This window comes from Chiloscyllium punctatum, chromosome 1 (assembly GCF_047496795.1).
Source record: "Chiloscyllium punctatum isolate Juve2018m chromosome 1, sChiPun1.3, whole genome shotgun sequence".
Taxonomy (NCBI): Eukaryota; Metazoa; Chordata; class Chondrichthyes; order Orectolobiformes; family Hemiscylliidae; genus Chiloscyllium; species Chiloscyllium punctatum.
Window position 1 is genome coordinate 69902478 of NC_092739.1, and position 26793 is coordinate 69929270.

The 26793-nt window shown below is 40.5% G+C and overlaps 1 protein-coding gene across 1 annotated transcript in view; it reads right to left on the bottom strand.

Moving 5' to 3' along the window:
* Positions 1-444: 444 nt before the first annotated feature.
* LOC140476129 (BEN domain-containing protein 4) overlaps positions 445-26793 on the bottom strand; it is a 43052-nt gene continuing 16703 nt past the window's right edge. The window contains exons 2-5 of the mRNA XM_072568250.1: positions 23004-23549; positions 22119-22210; positions 17275-17515; positions 445-6044 (exon numbers count right to left, since the gene is read on the bottom strand). Coding sequence (XP_072424351.1) covers positions 5824-6044; positions 17275-17515; positions 22119-22210; positions 23004-23549 — 1100 coding nt within the window. The 3' untranslated portion in view covers positions 445-5823. The remainder of the gene's footprint in view (positions 6045-17274; positions 17516-22118; positions 22211-23003; positions 23550-26793) is intronic.

Below are 26793 nucleotides of genomic sequence, written 5' to 3' on the forward strand. Positions count from 1 at the left end.
GTACCTACTGGATTTTACTGCACATGTGCAAATGCCTTAGTTGCTATCTGGTTCATTCTGTTATTCCCACTGCAAAGTCCCAGCCCATTATCTTCAAAAGAAATATAGCTATCTAATCAATGTTATTTACATGTTAAGAATTATTTTAAGTATATGTTATAAGTTCAGTAAGTCACTAATGCTGTTTTGTAGCATGGAGAAAAGTTATATTTCAAAAGTGTCTAGTTTTCTAAAAAGAGAGTTTCCAATTAGTTTTGATCTTTTTGGACCCAACTGAGGCATCAAATGATTCTAGTGTGTCAGTATGTTCTACCACTTCCCTGAGTTATCTCTACAAATGATTAAATTGCTAAAAGCACACATTGAGAAAGCTGTAGAAAAGTAAAATGTGTGAGGTTGGAAGCAATAAATAAGGAAAAAACAAAACTTGTTTTCAATGTCTTTATTAGATAAAACTTCATAATGAAGTCACTCTGATTGCCTGCCTTTTAAGATGTCACAGTTGTTACTAAGGCAGTTGTCCGCACATACTACAGATTAGATTGCTACATACAAAATCACAAATGTGTACAACTTCTTCCCCCTGCTGTTCACTTTTTTAAAAAAAATCATAACCACGAAACTGGAAGATCCTAATATGTCAAATGAAGTACAGAAATCTGAGACAATAAAGTCATGTACCTGTACGTACACCATTTATCATGTGTTGATGACATTAAAACCAACAACTTGACAGAGTAGATGCTACAGTGGGACCTACACACAGTATCAAATTAAAAAAACAAGATAGTCAAGACGTAACAAAAAGTCTCTGTTCCAAATCAGTGCACACTTGTAATTAAGACAGAGAGAAGTACACTTGTGTGAGAATGCTAACATTACCAATCCTTCACAATTAACAAACAAGTATATACGTTTACTTTTCACTGCACTGACCAGCCACTCTAACGGCGCAAAGAACACGGGAGAAAGTGCTCAACCTCAATGCTTAGAAATTATCCCATGGATGATATTTTTCATTAGCTCAGTTGCAGAACAAATGTATCTTCCTCTGAGGCAGAAGATGATGTTACTTTGTGGTTATTAATGCAGCATTTTCTGATGATACAAAAGAATCACTATTGTGTTGACAGTTAACAGAACTGCATGTTAGAAAGTATACTAGCACTGCTATTACAGAAAGTATTACAGAATAACATCCATACTAAAAATCGATGCACTTTTAAAAGTTAAAATGTCAACATTATCTTTATGATTTCATTTTTCTGTGTATTGTCACTGATTCCATGTCCCCACCAAGGAGCCCCAGTGAAAGAGGTTGAGAGAAAGTTACTGTTGTCCAACTTGCTGACCTATGCTCACTTTGAATGTGAGTAACCGCTGAAAACATATTGTTAATTGATCTAATTTTTGATATTTATACATACTGCATGATGTAATGATGTTTGGCTTCAATCCTTAATCTGTGTTTAATTGATTTGATTTAATTTATTATTGTCACATGTGAAAATTGACAATAAGTGACATGAGATAAGTGAAAAGTATTGTTCTGTATGCTATCCAGACAAACCATGCTGTAGATTAGATTAGATTACATTACAGTGTGGGAACAGGCCCTTCGGCCCAACAAGTCCACACCGACCCGCCGAAGCGTAACCCACCCATACCCCTACATTTACCCCTTACCTAACACTACGAGCAATTTAGCATGGCCAATTCACCTGACCTACACATCTTTGGACTGTGGGAGGAAACCGGAGCACCCGGAGGAAACCCACGCAGACACGGGGAGAACGTGCAAACTCCACACAGTCAGTCGCCTGCGGCGGGAATTGAACCCAGGTCTCTGGTGCTGTGAGGCAGCAGTGCTAACCACTGTGCCACCGTGCTGCCCCCTAAGTACATCAGCGACTTGAACAGAATACAGAAGAAAGTGTTACAGAATATAGTCACTTGATCTCTGTTGGGATTCCAGTTTGCATGAATTTTTCTACACCAGGATTCTGATGAAATTGGTCAGGTTTCCCACCCATAATTACTATACAGAAACCCCATCTGTAAGCGTTTTTTCTGTTCATTCATGGGATGTGGATGTTGCTGCTAGGCCAGCATTTATTATCCATCCCTAATTGGCCACAGGGAGTCAACTACATTGCTATGGGTCTGGAGTCACATGGGCAGACCAGTTAAGGTTAGCAATGATTACCATCCTGGAAAATCCACTCCCCGTGTCTCGGGGAACAGCACTTGATGGACATCAGTTTTGAGAGAAAGGAAAGGCAAACCAATCAAATATTTATAGGATAAACAATGAAATAAAATTTTCTTCAGAACGACAGATTTTTTTCTATCAAATCATAATCAATGGCTGAAAATTTGACCCATAATGAGATAGAGAGCCATCACCGAGTGACACACATCATCACATGGGTCAGACCAGATAAGGTTGGCCATTTTTTTTCCCTAAGGGACATTAAAAGGGTTTTTCCCACAATCAGCAATGGATTCAAGGTCATCACTAAACTTTTAATTCCAGATTTTTATTGAATTCAAATTTTACCATCTGCTGAAGTGAGGTTTGAACCAGGGTCCCCAGAACATTGCCTGGGTGCTATATGAATGTTGGACTTGACTGAAACTGTAGCCAAATAGCTTCTCAATACTCAATGTTCAAGCACTCACTCAAAGGCTGGATTTTCCTATGGAGCTCTGGATCCTGACACTGGCAGCTCATGGGGGTCTTGGGCCTGCACTTACTGGCTCAGGCAGAGGCATGGCAGCTCCTGATCCCTCAGTAGCTGTGCTGGGACAACACATGCTGTTGAGAGAGGTTGGGTACCACAAGGGCATTTCAACATGGATACAAGCTTGGAGAGCTGCATTTAAAATTAAAATTATTAGGGAGAAAAAGCAGTTAGATTCCTCAAAATGGAGGGAAAATCACTCCTTGTAAATTCATTTCAGCAGTGGTTGCTACAGCCTCTTAATGGTGGCAGGTCCCTATTTGGGAATAGCTCTGCTGGCATTGCTCTCTCCAAGCCAAACCTGCCACATGATGGTCATCTCCATGGAGATGGTGGCTTCCACATGACCTAGGGGAGAGGGTGGGGAAGGACAACTCCCATAACTGGCTCTGTGACCAGTAATTGACCGTCCACATCATGGTGTGGGGAGGCAATCAGGGTTCGTACCCAAACCGTGTGAAATGGCTTCCTGCAGTGGAAATATGTGAGAGAGCCATCACAGAGTAATGCACATTATCAGAGCAGTGGCAAAATACTTCACATACAATGGTCACCATCCTGGAAAATCCACTCCCTGTGTCTAGGGAACAGCACTCGATGGGCAATAAATTCGAGAGAAAGGAAAGGCAAACAAATCAAGTATTTATGGGATAAACAATGAAATAAAAGTTTCTTCAGAACGACAGATTTTTTCTGTCAATTCATGATCAACAGCTGAAAATCTGACCCATAATTTAGTTCTGCCCCAGTGCATTGTCTTTTGGAACATTCCACATATTCTGAATTCTGAATATTACCACTGAGACTATATAGTACAGTTTGTTCTTTTATTATGATTACACTATCCTCACCTTGTAAGATCTTGATAATGATTTACTAATCTGGTATCAATGTCCTGTGGCCTTGTTCACTATTTCTATTCACATTAATACACAATGCTGGAAATGTCCACAGAACTGGCACAGCACAGGGGACATAAAAGGGAAATTCATTGGTTAATTACTTTAGGAGACAGCAACTGAATTTAAAACAACAGGGCATAATCTCCTGTTGTTCAAAATATTGCCGGGGATCCTATACATTCACCAGAGATGACAGCTGGGGCCTAAGTTCAACATTTGATCTGAAAAATGGCACTGCTGGCAGCGCATGCTCCATCGGTACTTCCCTGATGTGGCAGCTTTAGTCTTGTGCTCAAGTCTTTAGAGTTGGACTTGAGATCACCATGTCCCAACTCAGAAGCATTAATCGATGCCATCTTGGTATAGTGCACAGTATGCAACTATCGATAGACCATGGTAAATTTTAAATTTTCTTAGTGTGAAACACTTTATATTACTTTCCACAATTTCACAATGCATCGATTATTATATCAATTAGTTGACTCTTTGTGAAAACACTTGAGTAGAATTGGACACTACCTGTGCATGCTCCATCCTTATTTTCCTTTGGTCAGTTGTAAAAAGGTGTATCTCTGACATTGTGGTTCCAGTTCTAATGAAGGACTGAATCCAAGCATTGGCCTATCTTGCACCTTCAAATACAGATGAACCTGTTGCATTTCTCCAGTTGTCTGTTTTAATTACAGATTTCCAGCATTTCCTAGCTTTTTGCCATGTCATGATGTTACCTTCATGTCATAAATATCAGCACAGCCGTAAACTGCTACATTCTTAAACAAACCAAAAGACTTACTACACATCAGAATATATTTCATAAACCATTCTTCACAATATGAAGCTAGGGAAGACACATGTTTTGATAAGAGATCCCCAGATTTTTGAATATTGCCTTATCTGGGATGAATATTTTGACTTTCATTTTAATCATCAAAGCCGGTTGGCTTTTTTTCACTTAAAACTATAAACTATTGCAACCAGAATGGCACTTCCTCTCGATTTCTGGCCAGATGCTTTATGCTTTATTTACATATGCTAGATTTTATGAGCTACCTGTCTTTGATATTTGCAGGATATGTTTTGAATAATATTAGTCAGCAATTGCACTGAACTCTTTATAGACACAAGATGTGGTAATTTTCTACCACAGTAGTCAATCTGAAAGTATATAAGAAACATCTTCCATGGGATAAAATAATTACTATCTACTTTTAAAATTCATTTCCTTGATAAAATTACTCTTAGTACAAGTAATACAAATACTACAACATTCATCATTAATGCACTTGTATATGTGGACAGAAGGTATTCAAGCAAAGTGCAATATAACCATGGCCTGTGTCTGCGATACTTGGTTAAAGGAGCATTTTTGTAGGAATTCTACTTACCTGCCTTCAATTTGCTTTCAGCAATCCAAACAACTGACAGAAGACAATTAAATTTCTTCTTGATTCCCTTGACAAGACTGCTACATTTCAAGTGCTACCAGCTAACCACCACACAATAAAGTGTGTGACAAAAACTGTGATGAGGATTGAATTTAAATAGGGTTTAGGGTAAAGTTCTACATTCCGGAAACTATATTGCCACATATTGAAGGTACATTTGAGATTTCAGACTTAACTCCTATTTTGGCAACTCCTTAGATATTGTCAATAATATAATTCAATTGGAACAGTTAAAAGGAGAGCTCCAAATTATAATTGCAAAACATTTCTAATTTTACACAGAATGCCAAAAATCCAGATGTCCATGGTTAGACTGATGAATTTCAGTGATATAATCATTTTGACCTTTTATGGTTTGATTAAGCTTATCCTTGTAGAAAAATACTTTAATTCAAAGTTTGTTTCTCCCTTACCTGGGTTGAATATTGTAAACATAATATTCCTTTGTTTGAATTTGGATAGATTAAATACATTTCCTCAGTTTCATGCCTGGAATAGCACTTCAAATGTTCAGGAAAGTGGATATTAACCAAATTAATCACAGTCACAGCAGGTTAACCTCTGAGGTCACTTTTGGTATATCTTCTGCAGGAAATGTTATTTTAATTAAATGTTCTAATGTAAAATTGAGTTGCATTATATCTAGTTGGTGTCAACACCAATACAACCATAGATTAATATACATTCATTTATTACACCAACGTGGCAGTTATATATGAACACTGTAGTCCTTTAGTCTCCAGATCCTTCATGGCAGCCCTTGTTAAACATTTCATCATGTGACATTTGAGGATCATAGCCTTCATAGTAGGAACCACCGCTACCACCAAGAAAAGTTCCCACAGCACGACCTTGGCGAGCATGCCCAACTGCATCACTGAACACTTTGTTAATTTGTTCTTCTGAAGGCATCCACCAATCTGGGTTGGAGGTGCAATGCATCCGAATGAACTCTGTAAGTATCACAAAGCAATTAAAGAAACAAAAATAACAACAAAGAATTCTTGAAAATCAGTCAAAATATTAAGCTACAAACTTTTTATGTTAATCTCCAGGATGGTAATTCCCTACTGCAAACTTATTACTTGTGTGTTTCATCATAATGGAAGCAGCACTTAGTGTTTTGCAATAGTTTCGAAAATATATAGAATCAGACAACACAGAAAGAAGCCATTTGGCCTACAATGCATGTGCTGGCCCTTTGAAAGATCTAAAGATCTGTTCAATTCGGTCATCCTGCACAGCCCTGAAAATATCTCTAAGCATGGACAAAATTTTCCATTTGGGTATTGGTCCCCAATACCGGGTTAAGTAGGGGTCAGAAGCCTGAATTGTATATTCACTGTCACCAGGCAATGATTTTTTTCCCAGATTGATTGATTTGTGTCAGAGGGTGGGCTTTAAGGACAATTAAGGACACGGGCTGGTTTCTATTGAAGGATTATGGCAGAAAAGGTCTGGAGAGAGAAACAGACTGTGTTCTAAGAAAGAGTAAGGTTAGACTTAAAACATTAAATGCTTCTGCTTCTGTCTCAACAAATACTGTCAGACCTGCTGAGTTTCTCCAGCGTTTTTTGTGTTTGTTCTCCAGAACATCAGTCTGGCGTTCTGGATTACTAGTCCAGTGACATTACAATGACAGCACCAGTTCCTCCTTGGGAGGCACGCTTTTTGTTTTTGGATGAGATGTTAAACTGTATCGTATCTGGCTGCTGATGTTGATGTTAACAATTTCATATGCCTTTAGTAACAAAAGGGGATATTAAGTGAGATGATAAAAAGCAAGCTCAAAGTGATAGGAATGAAGGAATGTCTTAAATAGATACACAGAGACCGAGATTTGAAGAGGTTAATGGAGGGTATTCCAGAGCTTGGGTTGAGGCAAGGGTATGACTATCAACGATGGGAAAATTAAAATCAAAATACAGAGTAGGCCAGAATTATAAAATTTCAGACATCTCAGAGAGTTGACAGACAGGAGGAGATAGACACCTGGATTTTTATGACACTGAAGTATCTCAACTATCAGAGCAAAAATGGTGGTTTAGCATTGAAATTACTAATCCCACCTCCAAACGTTGCACCTCCCATTTTTGTAGGGCCGGGAATGAAGCAGTTTGACGTGTCATGTATGAGCATATCACAGAAGCAGCTAGCCAGTTATGTCAACAGCTACTATCACTCAACCCAGATCTGAGCCTTCCAGAAACATAAATAGGAATTTCTGGGGTAACTCAGCAAGTCTGGCATCACCTTTGGAAAGGAAACAGAGTTAACATTTCAAATCTGGCAAGTCTTCATCAGAACTGTTAGTAGCATTTTCCTAGCTGCCACACCTGGTGAGTTTCTCCAGCAATTTCTGTTTTTGTTTCAAATCTCCAGCATCTGCATCTCTTTGTTTTATTTTGGTAATCCAGACATGTGTAAAGTAGATCTATGAAGAGCAGGCCTGCATTTTGTGGGGAAGGTCAGGTATCCCTTTTGGGAAGATAAAATGCTCTTTCAAACTGTAAAATGTCATCATGAATGTACATAAAAAGTACATACATTCATTAATTGTAAAGCTCATTGGAACTGTCAATGGACATACCAAAAGTATCAAGAAGTGTTCAAAGCAAAGTGTCGAGTTGTCAAGACACTTACAAGTTCTGCCCTTTACATCTTTTAAAAGATATGTTCCAAAAAAGCTTGCTGTTTCACTCTCTTGACATAATCTTTCCATTGCTGGATTACTGCTACATGAATGATTTCACAATCATCCATTATCACAGTAGAGTGCCTGCCATTTCACAGTTTGATTGAAAACTACAAGTTGTTATTGACTATCCGAAGTGCATCTATGGATTTCAATTTTTCTTGGAATGGATTCTGTATTGAATGAACTGTTTGTTGTTAAAAGCGTTTATATAGTAAATGAGTTTTAACAGAACCAAACTGAGTCAACATGATTTTTTGAAAGGGAAACCATGGCGGATTTTTTTTTTCGAGAGACCTTTGAGGATATGACAAGCAAATTTAATAAAGGTAAACTGAAAGATGTAATGTATTTGAGTTTCCAGAATGCATTTGATAAGGTGTCGCATAAAAGGCTGTTGCACAAGATAGGAACTCATGGTAATGGGATAGTGTATTAACATGGATTGAGGATTGGTTTATACACAGAGGCTAGAGATTTGGGAATAATGATTCTTGTAAAGGCTTCACTAGGGGAGTGTCACAAAGAGCAGTTTGAGGGCTACAATATATTTCAGACTTGGAGGAGGGATCAGAGTGCAATGCATGCAAATTTGCTGATCGTACAAAATAGGTGGAAGGGCATGTTGATAGATAATAACACATGGAATCTGCAAAAGGTAGTTGAAGTGAATGGGCAGAAATTGGCAGAAGTAATTTAATGCAGGAAAATATGAGATCATGCACTTGGTGGGAAGAATCAAATATCAGACTATTATTTAAAATAGAGAGAGAGTCCAAAAGAAAGTGGATGGATCTGGATGTTCTTGTGCATGACACTCAAAATGTTAACATGCAAATGCAACACATAATTAAGAAGGCAAATGGAATTTTGACTTTTATTGTGAGGACAGTGGACTTTAAAAACAGGGAAGACTTATTCCAACTGTACAGGGTGTTGGTGAGGTGGCACCAGCAATGCTGTGTACAATTTTGGTCCCTATAATTTAAAAAGGATATGTTGACATTGGAGACAGCTCAAAAGAGACTCACTAGGCTGATTCCTAGGACAAAGGGGTTCATTTCTTATGAACAGCTAAACAGGTTAGGCCTTTATTCATTAGAATTTAGAAGACTGAAGTGTGATCTTATTGAAGCAGACCAGATTTTGAGGAGGCTTGACAGGGTAGACGTTGAGAAGCTGTTCCCATTTATGGGGGAGTCTCTAACAAGGGAACATTCATTTAAAATTGAGATGCAAAAGATTTCTTCATGCAGAAGGTAGCGAATGTCAAGCATTCTCTGTCCCAGAGAGTTGTAGAGGCAAGATCATTGAAAGCATTTATGCAGGAGGTAGATAGATTTTTGACATGTCAGGGAGTTGAGGGCTATGATGAGCTGGCACCAAAAGGAATTCAGGCCTGTGGAAGATCAGCAGTGATCTTGTTGAATGGCAGTGCAGTCATGAGGGGCTGGAATGTACAAAGGGAACAGGTTGGCATGGAGATTGTGAGGGTTTAGAGGAGATTATCATAGTGGTTGGTAGGGGTTTGCATGATGGCGCATGGGAGTTTGTGGGAGGGTTGAGTGGATGTGAGAGGTGAAGCTGAAGGATTTTTTTTGTTTGCTTTTTGTATAGAGCCCTCACTATGCATAGGGTCATGTACCTACCCTGAACTGTAATACAGCCTGCACACATTCTTCTCTACCCCTTCTTAGGCAGCCATTTTAGAAGTAGGGTCTAGTCGCGGCTGGGAAAGCCCTTGATCCTGTATTCCACTTCGAGGCAAAGGACGGACCAGGCCGTGGAGGGATTTGAAAACAATGGTGAGAATTTTGCAATTCAAGCACTGTGAAGAAGAATTATTCTCCTGACACCCTACGGAAAATTCTGTCTTCAAATAGCATCAATAAAATTAGTTGCTTGTTTATTCCAATCTCTGTATATGGATCTATACCATGCACATTGCCCGCAAGATCTGTCGACAAGACAACAATTCCAGAAGTTATGCACTAACCGTGAAATGCTTATGATATCCCAAAGGTTTGGGGGACTATAAGGCACTACATAAATCGATCTCTTTTCTTTCCCTGAAGGCTCTTTACTGTAAACTTTGAATTTGATGAGAATAAAGTGTTGTTACATTCTGGCCTCACCTAAAAAGGTACTGTGAGAGTGATATAAACTGGGACAACCTTTAGAATTGAAGTGATTGCGTCTCAGTCAATGTTATTGTGAACAGGGAGAAGGGAATTCTGGCCTGGATGCAGCTCAGTGTGAACAGTTACAGAGTTCATTGCAGGCTTCTGGCAGAGGTTGGGGTGTGCAGACATAATGAAAGATCTGAGGCAATAGATAAATGTTACTTCCTAGTAATACAGCAAATGCACACTTTCCACAGCATTTGGATTTAATGTGTAAGACTCAGTTTTTATGGTGGGTTCATTCAATGGAGATATACAGCAAAATAAAAGTTATTAAGATAATAGATTCATGTTGGTATTCCACATATAATGCTACTGTCAGCAGCCACTAGATTTAAACACAAAATATGAAAACACAATAACCAGAAACAACTACTGTGGAGAAAAGCATTTGGGTCGATGGGCCATCAGTTGTAAAATCATCATGAATAAAAGCAGGTGAATTTGCAAAAGAATCTGAGTGCTCCCACTCAGTCATGATGTGAAGTCAAGGTTCCCACACTGCTTGTTGTTTGAAAGGGCAGAGTCAACAGAGACATTAACACATATTGAACCGGGTGATCAATATCACAGATATACTTGGCATTGTAAGTCCTTTAAAAAAACAAATTAAGCTCATCAAAAATGGAATGGACGTCAGGGTGAAAGCAGTACGATAGCAGTACAAAAGGCCAAAGAACTGGAGATGTTGGAAATCAGGACCAAAAGTAGAAATTGCCGGAGAAACTCAGCAGGTCAGGCAGCATCTATGAAGAGAAAGCAGATTTAACCTTTTGTGTCCATTGGCCCTTCTCCAGAACAGGCAAACATTTGTACAACTACTTCAAGAATGACCTTCTCCTATCCTAAAGCATAGACTCACACATATTTTATTCAAAAACACTTTTGACACAAAACGAAAAGATCTGCCATTGTGCTTTTAGTTAGCTTTATTTATGCTTAACACAGGTAATAAAATATTATGTTTTTTTTATTCACTTGAGGGATGTGGGCATCACTGGCCAGCCAGCATTTATTGCCCGTCCCGAGATGCCCTGGAGAAGGTTGTGGTGAGCTTCCATCTTGAACTGCTGCAGTCCACAAGCTGTGGGTTGACCCACAATGCCATTAGGGAAGGAATTTGGGATTTTGACCCAGCGACAGTGAAAGAATGGCACTAAATTTCCAAGTCAGGATGGTGAGTGTCTTGGTGATGTTCCTATATATCTGCTGCCCTTATCCTTCTAGATGGAAGTGGCCATGGGTTTGGAAAGTGCTGTCTAAGGATCTTTGATGACTTTCTACAATGCCTATGTAGATAGTACACACTGCTGCTACTGAGCGTCGCTGGTGGAGGGAGTGGATGCTTGTGGTTGTGGTGCCAATCAAGTAGGTTACTTTGTCCTGGATGGTGTCAAGCTTATGTGTTGCTGGAGATGTATTCATCCAGGCAAGTGGGGAGTATTCCATCACACTCCTGACTTGGGCCTTGTAGATGGTGAACAGATTTTGCGGATTTAGGTGAGTTTCTTGTTGTAGTATTCCTAGCTTCTGACCTGCTGTAGTAGCCAGTGTGTTTATGTGGTGAGTCCAGTTGATTTTCTAGTTAATGGTAAGCCCCCAGGATATTGAAGTGGGGCATTTAGTGATTGTAACACCATTGAATATCAAAGGGTGGTGGTTAGTTGGTTTCTTATTGAAGATGGTCATTGCCTGGCATTTGTGTGGCACGAATGTTACTTGCTAGCCCACGCTGATATTGTCTATATCTTTTTGCATTTGAACATGGACCGCTACCTTGCTTAAGGAGAAGATGGTTAGGCCTAAGACACTATCCTGAGGAACTCTTGCAGAGATTTCCTGGAACCGAGATGACTGACCTCTATCAACCGCAAAGATTTTCCCATGTGCCAAGTATGACTCGTACCAATGGAGAGTTTGTTCCTTGATACCCATTGATTCCAGTTTTACTAGGGTAACTTGATGCCACACTCGGTCGAATACATCCTCAATGTCAATAGCTGTCACTCTCATCTCTCCTCTGGAATTCAGCTGTTTTGTGCATGTTTGAACGAAGGCTGTAATGAGGTCAGGAGCTAAGTGGCCCTGAAGGAACCCAAACTGGGCATCGCTGAGCAAGTTATTGCTGAGCAGGTGCTGCTCGATAGCACTGTTGATGATACCTTCCATCATTTTGCTGATGATTGAGAGTAAACAGATTGGGTAATAATTGGCTTGGTTGGATTTGTCCTGATTTTTATGTACAGTACATACCTGGGCAATTTTCTCGTCACTGTTTATGACCCCAAAACTGTGCCCCCCATCTCCCTCGTCACTGTTTATGACCCCATCACTGGGTCCCCATTCTCCCTCGTCACTGTTTATGACCCCATCACTGTGTCCCCAATCTCCCTCGTCACTGTTTATGACCCCATCACTGGGTCCCCACTCTCCCTCGTCACTGTTTATGACCCCATCACTGCGACACACTCTCCCTTGTCACTGTTTATGACCCCATCACTGGGTCCCCACTTTCCCTTGTCACTGTTTATGACTCTATCGCTGCATCCCCACTCTCCCTCATCGCTGTTTATTACCCCATTACTGGTTACCCACTCTCTCTCACAACTGTCTATAACCCTACCATTGTATCCCAGCTCACTCTTGCTGTTGTTGATAACCGAGGCATTGTATCTCCACCTTCTCTTGTTACTGTTGACAACTGTACTGTTATTCTTCCTGGCTCTCATGTGCACAAATGTATGGGCTGAATCTTTTTAGGAATGTCAGGAAGCCCAACGTCATTGCCAATTTTAGTTGAGGACTAGTTAAGATCTTCAGGACACTTAAGGAAGGCAGGCAGACCAGGGAACTGGAAACTCAATTGGAGAACCTGTAGCAACATGCTGCTGGCAGTTTCACTGAGAGAGAAAGGGGCTGCAGTGATACAGGGGAAGAGGGGAAAGGCTGAGACTCTGAAGGGAGATTACAGAGAGTTAGGCAGAAATTTAAAAAGGAGGTCCTCAAGGATAGTAACATCTGGATCATCTGGATCACTCCCAGTGCTACGAGCTAGTGAGGGCAGGAATAGGAGGATAGAGCAGATGAATGCATGGCTGAGGAGCAGGTGTATGCGAGAAGGATTCACATTTTTGGACCATTGGAATCTCTTTTGGGGTAGAAGTAACCTGTACAAGAAAGACGGATTGCACCTAAATGGGAAGCGGACTAATATACTGGCAGGGAAATTTGCTAGAACTGCTTGGGAGGATTTAAACTAGTAAGGTGGGGGGATGGGACCCGGGGAGATAGTGAGGAAAGAGATCGATCTGAGACGGGTACAGCTGAGAACAGAAGTGAGTCAAACAGTCAGAGCAGGCAGGGACAAGGTAGGACTAATAAATTAAACTGCACTTATTTCAATGCAAGGGGCCTAACAGGGAAGGCAGATGAACTCAGGACATGGTTAGGAACATGGGAGTGGGATATCATACCATTTACAGAAACATGGTTCAGGGAGGGGCAGGACTGGCAGCTTAATGTTCCAGGATACAAATGCTACAGGAAGGATAGAAAGGGAGGCAAGAGAGGAGGGGGAGCGGCATTTTTGATAAGGGATAGCATTACAGCTGTGCTGAGGGAGGATATTCCTGGAAATACATCCAGGGAAGTTATTTGGGTGGAACTGAGAAATAAGAAAGGGATGATCACCTTGTTGGGATTGTATTATAGACCCCCCAATAGTCAGAGGGAAATTGAGAAACAAACTTGTAAGGAGATCTCAGCTATCTGTAAGAATAATAGAGTAGTTATGGTAGGGGATTTTAACTTTCCAAACATCGACTGGGACTGCCATAGTGTTAAAGGTTTAGATCGAGAGGAATTTGTTAAGTGTGTACAAGACAATTTTCTGATTCAGTATGTGGATGTACCTACTAGAGAAGGTGCAAAACTTGACCTACTCTTGGGAAATAAGGCAGGGCAGGTGACTGAGGTGTCAGTGGGGGAGCACTTTGGGGCCAGTGACCATAATTCTATTCGTTTTAAAATAGTGATGGAAAAGGATAGACCAGATCTAAAAGTTGAAGTTCTAAATTGGAGAAAGGCCAATTTTGATGGTATTAGGCAAGAACTTTTGAAAGCTGATTGGAGGCAGATGTTCACAGGTAAAGGGACGGCTGGAAAATGGGAAGGCTTCAGAAACGACATAACAAGAATCCAGAGAAAGTATATTCCTGTCAGGGTGAAAGGGAAGGCTGGTAGGTATAGGGAATGCTGCATGACTAAAGAAACTGAGGGTTTGGCTAAGAAAAAGAAGGAAGCATATGTCAGGTATAGACAGGATCGATCGAGTGAATCCTTAGAAGAATATAAAGGAAGTAGGAGTATACTTAAGAGGGAAATCAGGAGGGCAAAACGGGGACATGAGATAGCTTTGGCAAATAGAACTAAGGAGAATCCAAAGGGGTTTTACAAATGCATTAAGGACAAAAGGGTAACTAGGGAGAGAATAAGGCCCGTCAAAGATCAGCAAGGTGGCCTTTGTGTGGAGCCACAGAAAATGGGGGAGATACTAAATGAATATTTTGCATCAGTATTTACTGTGAAAAAGGATATGGAAGATATAGACTGGAGGGAAATAGATGGTAACATCTTGCAAAAGTCCAGATTACAGAGGAGGAAGTGCTGGATGTCTTGAAATGGTTAAAGGTGGGTAAATCCCCAGGACCTGATCAGGTGTACCCAAGAACTCTGTGGGAAGCTAGAGAAGGGATTGCTGGGCCTCTTGCTGAGATATTTGTATCATTGATAGTCACAGGTGAGGTGCCGGAAGACTGGAGGTTGGCAAACGTGGTGCCACTGTTTAAGAAGGGCGGTAAAGACAAGCCAGGAAACTTTAGACTGGTGAGCCTGACCTCAGTGGTGGGCAAGTTGTTGGAGGGAATCCTGAGGGACAGGATGTACATGTATTTGGAAAGGCAAGGACTGATTAGGGATCATCAACATGGCTTTGTGTGTGGGAAATGATGTCTCACAAGCTTGATTGAATTTTTTGAAAAAGTAACAAAGATGATTGATGAGGGCAGAGCAGTAGATGTGATCTATATGGACTTCAGTAAGGCGTTTGACAAGGTTCCCCACGGGAGACTGATTAGCAAGTTAGATCTCATGGAATACTGGGAGAACTAGCCATTTGGAAACAGAACTGGCTCAAAGGTAGAACACACAGGGTGGTGGTGGAAGGTTGTTTTTCAGACTGGATGCCAGTGACCAGTGGAGTGCCACAAGGATAGGTGCTGGTTCCTCTACTTTTTGTCATTTACATAAATGATTTGGATGCGAGCATAAGGGGTACAGTTAGTAAGTTTGCAGATGACACCAAAATTGGAGGTGTAGTGGACAGCGAAGAGGGTTACCTCAGACTACAACAGGATCTGGACCATATGGGCCAATGGGCTGAGAAGTGGCAGATGGAGTTTAATTCAGATAAATGCGAGGTGCTCCATTTTGGGAAAGCAAATCTTAGCAGGACGTATACACTTAATGGCAAGGTCCTAGGGAGTGCTGCTGAACAAAGAGACCTTGGAGTGCAGGTTCATAGCTCCTTGAAAGTGGAGTTGCAGGTAGATAGGATAGTGAAGAAGGCGTTTGGTATGCTTTCCTTTATTGGTCAGAGTATTGAGTACAGGAGTTGGGAGGTCATGTTGCGGCTGAACAGGACATTGGTTAGGCCACTCTTGGAATATTGCATGTAATTCTGGTCTCCTTCCTATTGGAACGATGTTGTGAAACTTGAAAGGGTTCAGAAAAGATTTACAAGGATGTTGCCAGGGTTGGAGGATCTGAGCTACAGGGAAAGGCTCAACAGGCTGGGGCTGTTTTCCCTGGAGCATTGGAGGCTGAGGGGTGACCTTATAGAGGTTTACAAAATTATGAGGGGCATGGACAGGGTAAATAGGCAAAGTCTTTTCCCTGGGGTTGGGGAGTCCAGAACTAGAGGGCATAGGTTTAGGGTGAGAGGGGAAAGATATAAAAGAGATCTAAGGGGCACCTTTTTCACGCAGAGGGTAGTACATGTATGGAATGAGCTGCCAAAGAAAGTGGTGGAGGCTGGTACAATTGCAACATTGAAGAGGCATTTGGATGGGTATATGAATAGGAAGGGTTTGGAGGGAAATTGGCCGGGTGCTGGCAGGTGGGACGAGATTGGGTTGGGATATCTGGTCGGCATGGACAGGTTGGACCGAAGGGTCTGTTTCCATGCTGTACATCTCTATGACTTGAAGAGCGTCAGGGCAGAGGGAATGACCTGGGAGTTGCAGTGGGAGAGGGACTCCCTGAGATTCTTGTGGAGAGAGGGAAAACTTCAAAGCAGGCATCCTTGCAAGAGGATTCGCAGTAGGGTTAAAATCAACTTGGTAAAAACAATGACTGCAGATGTTGGAAACCAGATTCTGGAGTAGAGTGGTGCTGGAAAAGCACAGCAGTTCAGGCAGCATCCAAGGAGCAAGAAAATCGATGTTTCGGGCAAAAGCCCTTCATCAGGAATAAAGGCAGAGTGCCTGCAGAGTGGAGAGATAAATGAGAGGAGGGTGGGGGTGGGGAGGAAGTAGCATAGAGTACAATAGTTTTTACCTTTTTACCTAGATTCAAGTAGAAACAAATTAAGGTTTAATTTGAACTGTAAAATGCAATAGGTGCCATTAGGAATCCTCTTGTGGCACATTGGGAGCGGCCTTGCAGTGGGAGGCCTGTGTTTAAGACCCATTTGCTCCACAGGTGAGTAACACCATCTCTGAACAGGGTGATTAGAAAAACAGATTAATGTTTTTAAAGTGCCAATAACAGCTACATGTTTAATCAACATAAAACTCAAAGCCTTGACACTAGCCTGGATTTTCCATTAGCCAGTCATCATTCCAGCATAAATGGGAAGAGCACATGAAAACCCTGGGAATTCCCAGTTTAGTAGATGCTACAGGAATTGCATTGGAAATTGAACAATCCACTGCACCATTCCATACACTTGGAACCCTCCAAAAGTCTTAGTTTAAATAGGAGAATTCAGCGGGTTCCAATGAAATTAGTTTCTCAGAAAAAGTTAGACTACTAAACATATAGTCTAACTCCTGAGTAACTATTCAACTAAAATGGCCGCATGGATTATGAGTTCAGGTTCCTGGTCTAGGACATGAACTCATGATATTTTGACTTACAATCAAGAATACTGTCACCTGCTCCACAGTGGTTCAACTATCTTGGTTGGCACATGTAGCCTGTAACTCAGTGCACACTGTCCTCTGAAAACTGAACGTTAGTTCATACCTCGGAGACAGGTTACTTTGACAGGATCGAGAGGACGTCGCTCGGGTCCTGGCTCCCCCAGTGGCAATGATCTTTTCCTTTTGCCCAATCCACATGAATATTTCAGTTCATCTGTTGTAAACACAAATCTGATGAGGTATCGGAGAAGTCGACGGCCATCCTTTTTAGATGAATTGACCGCCTCATCCCACTGCTTGCTAGTGATGCAGACAGGATAGTTGTTCAACAACTGTTTGTTTCCCTGAAAATGGGAGATAGAAACAATAGAAATTATAACAGCTTAATCGACAAGAATGCAAATAAATATGACTTCGCTAAGAGCTTTCAGACACTTTATAGATCACAATTTGGTTCATCTTATTTAAGATGCGTATCGTATGTTTAAGAGCTAATTCAGTGGTTGAGCTCTGATATCTAGTACTACCACCTTGAAATAAAGTACAACTGACTTCACATTTACAATTCCTTGAAACATAAAAATGTGCACAAAACTGCCTCACAGAATAAAGATTCATTGCATTTGATTTCACCATATAGATACAGTGAAAAATACAAATTTTGCCCTTTTGTCACTGTAATCAGGCATCAATATCCTTTCTTGTACTTAATAGCGTATTTAATTGACATGACGAACATAACCTACACTACCAATAAAAACAAAATTCAAAATAAGGACCAATAAATGATACACAATCATATTTTCTTCCATGGACTAACAACACTTGCTATTGTAATGGACAAACAGATCTTGCTTTTTCAACTATTCCCTGCTTATAGTTTGTGGTATTATTGGAACCCAGTTAGATGCCTGTCTTCCCATTCACTTCCAATGGTCTAACTGTTTTAGTTGATGTGAAAATCTAAGTGAGATGGATTAGAGTTTCTCATAACTACTGTTAATATTGTAAATTTAACAAAGAATAAGAATTTCAAAATGTAATGACAGATTATACCATCACTTTTTAACTTCAGAAGGGTTTATTCGATTATTTAGCTTAGAAAGGAATTACCAAGAAACACATCACATTGATGATAATTGGTTCTCTCTAGATGTGTTGCACTGACAAATCAATTAGTTGCAACTTGGATTGCTTCGCATTCATGACAATCCATTGCTTAAACTCCCAGATCAGGAAGAAGAGAATGGCTACTGTCCAAGCTGTAATATTATATTAATCAAACAAATCAATATAAAGCACTCCATTTTGACATCATTATTTGCTGCTAAGACTGCATCTGGAATACTATGCCCTGTATTGGTGGGTGATGTAATGGCCTTGAAACAGGTCCAGTGAAGAATTATAATGGCTCCTAGTTTTAAAAAAACCCTTTAGAGACTCAAGTTATTCAAGAACTTTTGTGCATTTATTTTACACACAGACTTTGAAGTGCCTATAATATGTTGAGAGATTGATTAAGTTTAATAGATTGGGGAGACTAAGGAATAAAAGTTTAAACTTTGTGAAAATAGGAATAGGATAGATAGCATGGTGGCACAGTGGTTAGCACTGCTGCCTCACAGCGCCAGAGATCCGGGTTCAATTCCCACCTCAGGCAACTGACTGTGTGGAGTTTGCACATTCTCCCCGTGTCTGTGTGGGTTTCCTCCGGGTGCTCCGGTTTCCTCCCACAGTCCAAAGATGTGCAGGGCAGGTGAATTGGCCATGCTAAATTGTCCGTAGTGTTAGGTAAGGGGTGATGTAGGGGTGTGGGTGGGTTGCGCTTCGGCGGGGCGGTGTGGACTTGTTGGGCCGAAGGGCCTGTTTCCACACTGTAAGTAATCTAATCTAATCTAAAATCAGAAATTGTTTGGAAAAACTCAGCAGGCCTGGTAGCATCTATGCAGAGAAAGCAAAGTTAACATTTCAGGTCCAGTGACTTGACCCAAAACATCAACTCTGATTTCTCTCTAGGTTTCTGCCAGACCTGCTGAGTTTTTCCAAGCAATTTCTGATTTTGTTTCTAATTTCCGGCATCCACAATTCTTTAGGGTTTTTTTTGTATAGACTAGATGCTCTTTACCCAGAGAGTGATGCGTCCCTCAAATACATTACTGGCTGGTGAGTTGGGTGCTGACTCACTGTGGCTTCAAGATGCAGCTCAACCACCTCTCAACAGTGGCAGATGTCAGATCAGAAATGTGATCTATCAAGATAACCATGATAGCTGACACTTCCTCTGTTCCGAAGATGGATCACTGGACTCAAATGTTAATTCTGTTTTATCCCCACCGATGCTGCCAGACCTGCTGAGTTTCTCCATCAATTTCTATTCATTCGATTTCCTCTGCCAGCAGCAATGAAGGAGAGAATTTCCAGTTTTCTTTTATCCTTATTAATGTTGCTATTTATCTCTTTTGATTTGTGCTTCTCCCAGGAGATTGCTTAGCTGCATGGGAGGATGAGCAGAAAGTATTTAGTGTTCCAAATATGATTCACGTTTTTTAGGAGTCAAGCTTTTTGTTATGAAGTTTTTATGTATTGGATAAATGGAAGTGCTCCTACTTTGGAAGGCTAGCAGGGAAATCTGGTGGTGATTACGTATCAAAGTTTAGACCACGTTTACTTAATAAAGTTATATTAAGGAGTTTTAGAAGCTGAACAATAGGTGACTTCTCTCCAGGCTCTGTCCTAAAGACAGGATTTCTACAATTATAAATTTAAGTAACTTAGTAATTGTTTCTTTGTTTAGCTCTTATACAATAATTTTTTTAAAGCATGAAATCTTGTAGCAGAGTTCTTTCAGTTCCTGACTGCCAGTCTGTTTTTAATTTTGAAATCTTAATAATCTCCACTGAAATTATTACTTTAGTCTTGATGACATGGCCATTATAGTGTAGGACAGGTGAGATGGACCAGCTGCATGTATCTTTTATATAGACCAATAAATTAAACATCATATAGGTAAGGTGAATGGCAGGCTTCTTTTCCCTTGGGTGGGGGAGTTCAATATTAGGGGCGTACTTTTAAGGTGAGAAGATAAAGATTCAAAAAAGACACGAGGAGCAACATTTTTACGCAGAGAATGGTTCGTGTGTGGAATGAACTTCCAGAGGCAGTGATGGAGGCGGATACAGTTATAATGTTTAAAAGACATTTGGATAAGTTCACGATTAAGAAATGTTTGTAGGGATATTGGTCAAGTGCAGGCAGATGGGTCTAGTTTAGTTTGGGATTATGGTCGGCATGGACTGGTTGGACCGAAGGGTCTGTTCCTGTGCTGGATGACTCTATGACTAAGACTCTATCTATTGTTTCAGGTTTTCATTTCTGATTTACCCTATAACTATTAAAATTGGAACGTGTGTCATTGTTTTCAGTTAAAAAATGAAACCGATAGTTCAAACTGCTGCATGGGCTGGAGTTGACTCCTGCTCGATTAGGTTAAGGCTGAGCCCAGGCAAAAAAGAAAAGACATAAATCAGTGTAAGTGTGGAAAATATTGCATCAAAGAATAAACCATTTGTACAGTTTTGCAAACTTCAGAAAAGCAAATTCTAATTGTCAAGTATTGCCATTCCTCAGTCATTAAATCCATCTGAGAATTATTGTATTCATAGAGTCATAGAGATGTAAAGCATGGAAACAGACCCTTCGGTCCAACCTGTCCATGCCGACCAGATGTCCCAACCCAATCTAGTCCCACCTGCCAGCGCCCAGCCCATATCCCTCTAAACCCTTCCTATTCATGTACCCATCCAAATGCCTCTTAAATGTTGCAATTGTACCAGCCTCCACCACATCCTCTGGCAGCTCATTCCATACACGTACCACCCTCTGTGTGAAAAGGTTGCCCATTAGGTCTGTTTTATATCTTTCCCCTCTCACCCTAAACCTATGCCCTCTAGATCTGGACTCCCCCACCCCAGGGAAAAGACTTTGCCTATTTACCCTATCCATGCCCCTCATAATTTTGTAAACCTCTATAAGGTCACCCCTCAGCCTCCAACGCTCCAGGTAAAACAGCCCCAGCCTGTTCAGCCTCTCCCTGTATCTCAGATCCTCCAACCCTGGCAACATCCTTGTAAGACTTTTCTGAACCCTTTCAAGTTTCACAACATCTTTCTGATAGGAAGGAGACCAGAATTGCACGCAATATTCCAACAGTGGCCTAACCAATGTCCTGTACAGCTGCAACATGACCTCCCAACGCCTGTACTCAATACTCTGACCAATAACAAACAGCATACCAAACACCTTCTTCACTATCCTATCTACCTGCGACTCCACTTTCAAGGAGCTATGAACCTGCACTTCAAGGTCTCTTTGTTCAGCAACACTCCCTAGGACCTTACCATTAAGTGTATAAGTCCTGCTAATATTTGCTTTCCCAAAATGCAGCACCTCGCATTTATCTGAATTAAACTCCATCTGCCACTTCTCAGCCCATTGGCCCATCTGGTCCAGATCCTGTTGTAATCTGAGGTAACCCTCTTTGCTGTCCACTACACCTCCAATTTTGGTGTCATCTGCAAACTTACTAACTGTACCTCTTTTGCTCGCATCCAAATCATTTATGTAAATGACAAAAAGTAGATGGCCGAGCACCGATGCTTATGGCACTCCACTGGTCACAGGCCTGAAAAACAACCCTCCACCACCACCCTCTGTCTTCGACCTTTGAGCCATTCACAATCACAATTTAAGCTTCCATACAAAATCTAAACTAAAATGCTCAAAGCTTATATTTACTTGATCCAGTGCACAGGGTAAAGGAAATTAAAGTCAACAGAAAGGAAATACTAATGATGCAATCTCAATGCTTGGCAGTGATAGCATATGAGCTGCACCTCACTAAAGCACAAAAAGAATATAACATGAAGGACTCCTTCCATCCAAAAGTACCTCTGTTGGCTGCTCCTCTGAGACTGGTTGGACTAGTTGATTGTGGTGCTGCAGTACAGTCTTATAGTAATCAAGAACAGTCTGACAGGGCACTGCATGAAATAAAATCATTTCAGATAAGCATCTAGCACAACCATAGCATGCATCTCAATAAAAAGAGTCACTATTCAGCATTTAGAAAGGTAGGGTTTTCATGGAAGTTGTTTTAAAGGTCTTTTTACCTCTGTAATTATAGTATGGCAACTATTAGCATCTCCTCACACACTGTGAATTCTAAAAGCATTGAACTCTTAGGAAGGGACAAGCTCTTTGCATGACTGGTCCGCATAAAACTACGTATACGGATATACTGGCAAGACTCTGTTGAATTCAGTCAACAAATACAGTGATTTTACTGCCATTTACAGTACCATCATTTAATGATCTAGAGAGGAAGGAGAAGTTAAGCCCCATGCTTAAAGCCATAGAAACCAATGATATCCCCTACCCTTGTTTTCTTGTACTTTTGAAGATCATCGATATAGTGTCATTAACATCAGAGTGGATAGATTGTTAGAATGTGTGCTTGACCATTGTGTGTTCATATATCTAAGGGTTAATGTCTGCAAATGTTCCTGTATCCATGTCCCTGAAATGTTTCTTCACACCTACGGATCTTTTGTTAAAAATTATAGGAACTGCTTCTGTATTTTAAGACTTTATAATTTTAATAATCATGAGAACTAATAATGGCATCAAAAATATTGTGCAGAGTTATCCAAAACCAGAAATTACAGAAAAATTATTAACATAATAACATATTAACATAATTTTGAATATCAATAAACCATTATTATTCAAGATTTGTGGATAAGTATTAGAATAACTAAGTCAGACTTTACACACCTGGAATTCGATCCAAGGTTTTCCTTAGTTCCTCATTTTCCTGTTGCAGTAAAACCACTTCCTGCTCCAACTCTTGGCACCTCTGACAATAGCCATCTTCTTCCTCTTCCTCGGGGAATGTGGATGATGGATGGACGTGAGATTCTGATGTTGCTGGGGATGTCCACCCTCCTAAAGTATGGGTGGGAGATGTGGAAAGCGGATCCATGTCTGTCATGTGACTGCATTCACTCATCCCAACAGTACTATGTGATGGTCGCCCCCCAGCAAGTAGGTAACTTTGAAGAGAATCAGTGAACACACGAAGCAAGGCTGAGGTTTGATGTCTCTTTTGCACATTCTGTAACTCCGTCTCTGAATTGTCCGATGCCCTTGGATGCATTGGGGCACCTTTGACCAGCTGACACTGTCCCGTGCGCTCATCATAACACCCACTCTCTTTTTTGACTTGAGTTTGGTTGGTGTCCAGAAGTTTTCCATTGTCCTTTAGGAGTGTCAGGACTCGACTGCATTGCTGTGCAAAGGCATCAAGTATTAAGCGACTCTCTGTAGTGGAGCAGAAACACACAGTGTACTGTACAGATGAACAAAAGTTGGGTCTCATAATCAGTCAGCTCATTTTCTTCTTCACTATCACCTCAGCACCCCATCCAAACACATCATTTTTTTCAAAACAGTACCTTCCTCATAAAAGTTATAAAAGCAGCTGTTCAAAGTTAATGTTACACAACGTGCAAAGAAAACAAGCTTCATCCAATACTGTATATTATAATATTCACGATATGAGTAGACTTATTACATTCACAATTACAGTCAATATTTACAATGTTCATGACTTGTCAAACATACAGACCCAAGAGGCTTTTCACAGCTTCCAGATCCTCAGTAAATTACAGCCGATCATCAATAGCACTTCACAGTTGACTGAAAAGGTAGATGTCAATGTTCACAAGTTGAGATCTTTGCTACTGTAATTCTTACCACCATCTTAGTGAAACTGGACAAAAACATAACACATGCTGCACTATTTCAAATGTTACCAGCTGTCAGAATGGATTTTGGAACACTCAGAGGACTAAGTTTCTATTACAAGCTGATACCTGTAAATATTTCAGAGCTCCATGATAAGCATATTGTGGACAGGCAAATACAGTACTGTTCTCTCGGGTACAGAAAATGTCATTTTGTTTGCTGATTATCATATTTACTGTAGTTGTGGTATTTAGAATTTCAAATATATTGCAGTCCGCCTAATTAAAAGTTCATATAGCTGTTTGATAGTGTAGAACTAGAAAATTTCTGAAAAAAATATAAAAAGACAACATTTGTCGCCAGTCAACATTCTTCTCTCAGAAAGTATAGAGCAAAAAGAAAGTCATGGCTGTTGACATCAAAGCCACATTTAACAGTGTGGCATCAAGAAGCTCTAGCAAAACTAGAGGCAATAGGATTTGGGGGAGACTTTCCACTGGTTGAAGTCAAAACTTGCACAAAATGAACAGCTGCAAGTTGTGGTTGTTGGAGAACAGTCATCTCACACCAGGACTTCTCTGAGGTGTTCCTTGGAGTAGTGTTGTTGGCCCAACCATCTTCAGCTGCTTCACCAATGACTTTCCTTCCATCATAAGGTCAGAAGTGGAGATATTCATTGATGATTGCACAACTGCCATTGCTCAGATACTGGAGGAAACATAGTAACACCTAGACAGTATTAAGATTTGGTCTGATAAATGGCAAATATTATTTTCACCACACAAATGCCAGACAATGACTTTCTCCAATAGGAGAGAATCTAATCATCACTTCTTGACATTCAATGGTGTTACCATCAGTACATCCTCTACTATCAATATCCTTGAGGTTACCATTAACCAGAAACTCAACTGAACTCACCACATAAACACAATAGCTACAAGATCACATTATAGATTAGGAGCACTGGGCTGAATAACTCATGTCCACAAAACCTGTCTATCATCTACAAGGCACCATTAAGAGTGTGATGGAATACTACCCACTTGCCTAGATGGGTGTAGCTCCAATAACACTCAAGAAGCTTGACACTACACAATACCAAGCAGCCCACTTGATTGACACCATATCCATAAACCTACACACCCTCCACCACCAATGCTCAGTAGCAGCAGTGTGTACCATCTTCAAGATGCACCATAGAAATTCACCAAGGCTCCCTTCGACAATCAGAAAAAATATTGTGGATACTGGAAATCTGAAGCAAGTCCAGAGAATGCTGGAGAAACTCAGCATCTGTGGAGACAGAAACAGAAGTAACATTTCAAGTTCATTATGCCTCTTCCTCAGAACCTGTGGTGGTAAGGTAGTTAGGCAATTAGCCATAGTCCACAAGGAACTACAGCCATCTCTTTCCATTAGAGAGAGACATTTGATTCTATATAGCTTTAGGTGTCAACTTTGCATCAAACATGTGGTAGGAAAAGAATAGCTTAATGTTTATCTCAGCCACAACAGAAATTGAACTACATACTCATCATCTTGCCAACTGAGGTAACCTGATTCTCAGGGCGTATTAGCTGTTTTTAAGTAATACATTACAAAAGTAAACAGTGTGCAATGGTACTTTCACTGGGCTAGCACAACTGTAGACCCAGGCTTATGGTCTAGTGACATGGGTTCTAATCCCACTATACCAGCTGTAGAGTTTGCATTTAAGTAATTGAATCTGCAATATAAAGCCATTCTGTGTAACAATGACCAAAAGACTACTTCTGGAAACCTATCTGGTTCTTTGAGATCCTTTCAGGAGGAAATCTGCCCACTTTACTTAACCAAGGCTGCAGTTAAGTAAATGCGATTGACTCTTAATTGCCTTAACCAGCCACAAACCAAAATCAAGAATAATTACATTGTGGGCAACATGCTGTTATTACAGCAAAGCCACGTCCCATGAAATAATTGATAGAAGTAGGGCTGGATATAGATGTGCTGCCTTTTGATTTGATTCCTTGAATACAGTACAGTAAAGAAAGTTTTCTGCCATACCTTTGCTAAATGGCTTTGAAAATATGGAAATTAGCTCTTTAAGTTATAAATGTATGACTAAGGCACACTTTATATCGCATGAGGACACATCTGACTGAGTCCAGCTTCTGTTGGAGTGAAACTCATTCCTAACCACTGATTCCAGCCCCTGGGTTTCAATAACTCCAACTCCTAATTGAGTTGCTCCAGCCATTAGTAGCATAGCACAGCTCCTGCTGAAATGATATTAATATCTAATAGAATGAAACAATGAACTATGAATGCTGGAAATCTGAAACAAACAAGTACAGAAATTTGTGGAGAAACCCAGTAAATCTAGCAACATCTGCAAACAGAGTTAATATTCAATGTCCAACGACCCCTCTTCAGAACTTCAAAAAGTGACTAGGTAGCCTAATAGGATGACACCATTCCTGACAGAGTGAAGCCAGCTTCTGATTGAGTCAGTAACGCTGGATGCTGATACAGAAGTCCTGCAGTTCTACTCACAAAATAATTTGGCAAACCCCAGTCAACTTGCACAGGAATGCATTCAGAAATTTAATGAGAAAATGGTGCCAATACACAGCATGTTCCGCCATGTTTGTAAAAAGACTTATTAATGTCTTGAATTTAAACCTTTTGTCAGAACTGGAGTCTGGAAGCTAGCTCATCTCCTCAGGTGGCTTAAACTCAGACATAAACATTCCAAATAAAAACAAACTGCAGATGAATAGCCTTGAACAAGGGGTCATAAATATAGGATGAGATAAGGTAGGTTCAAAACTAA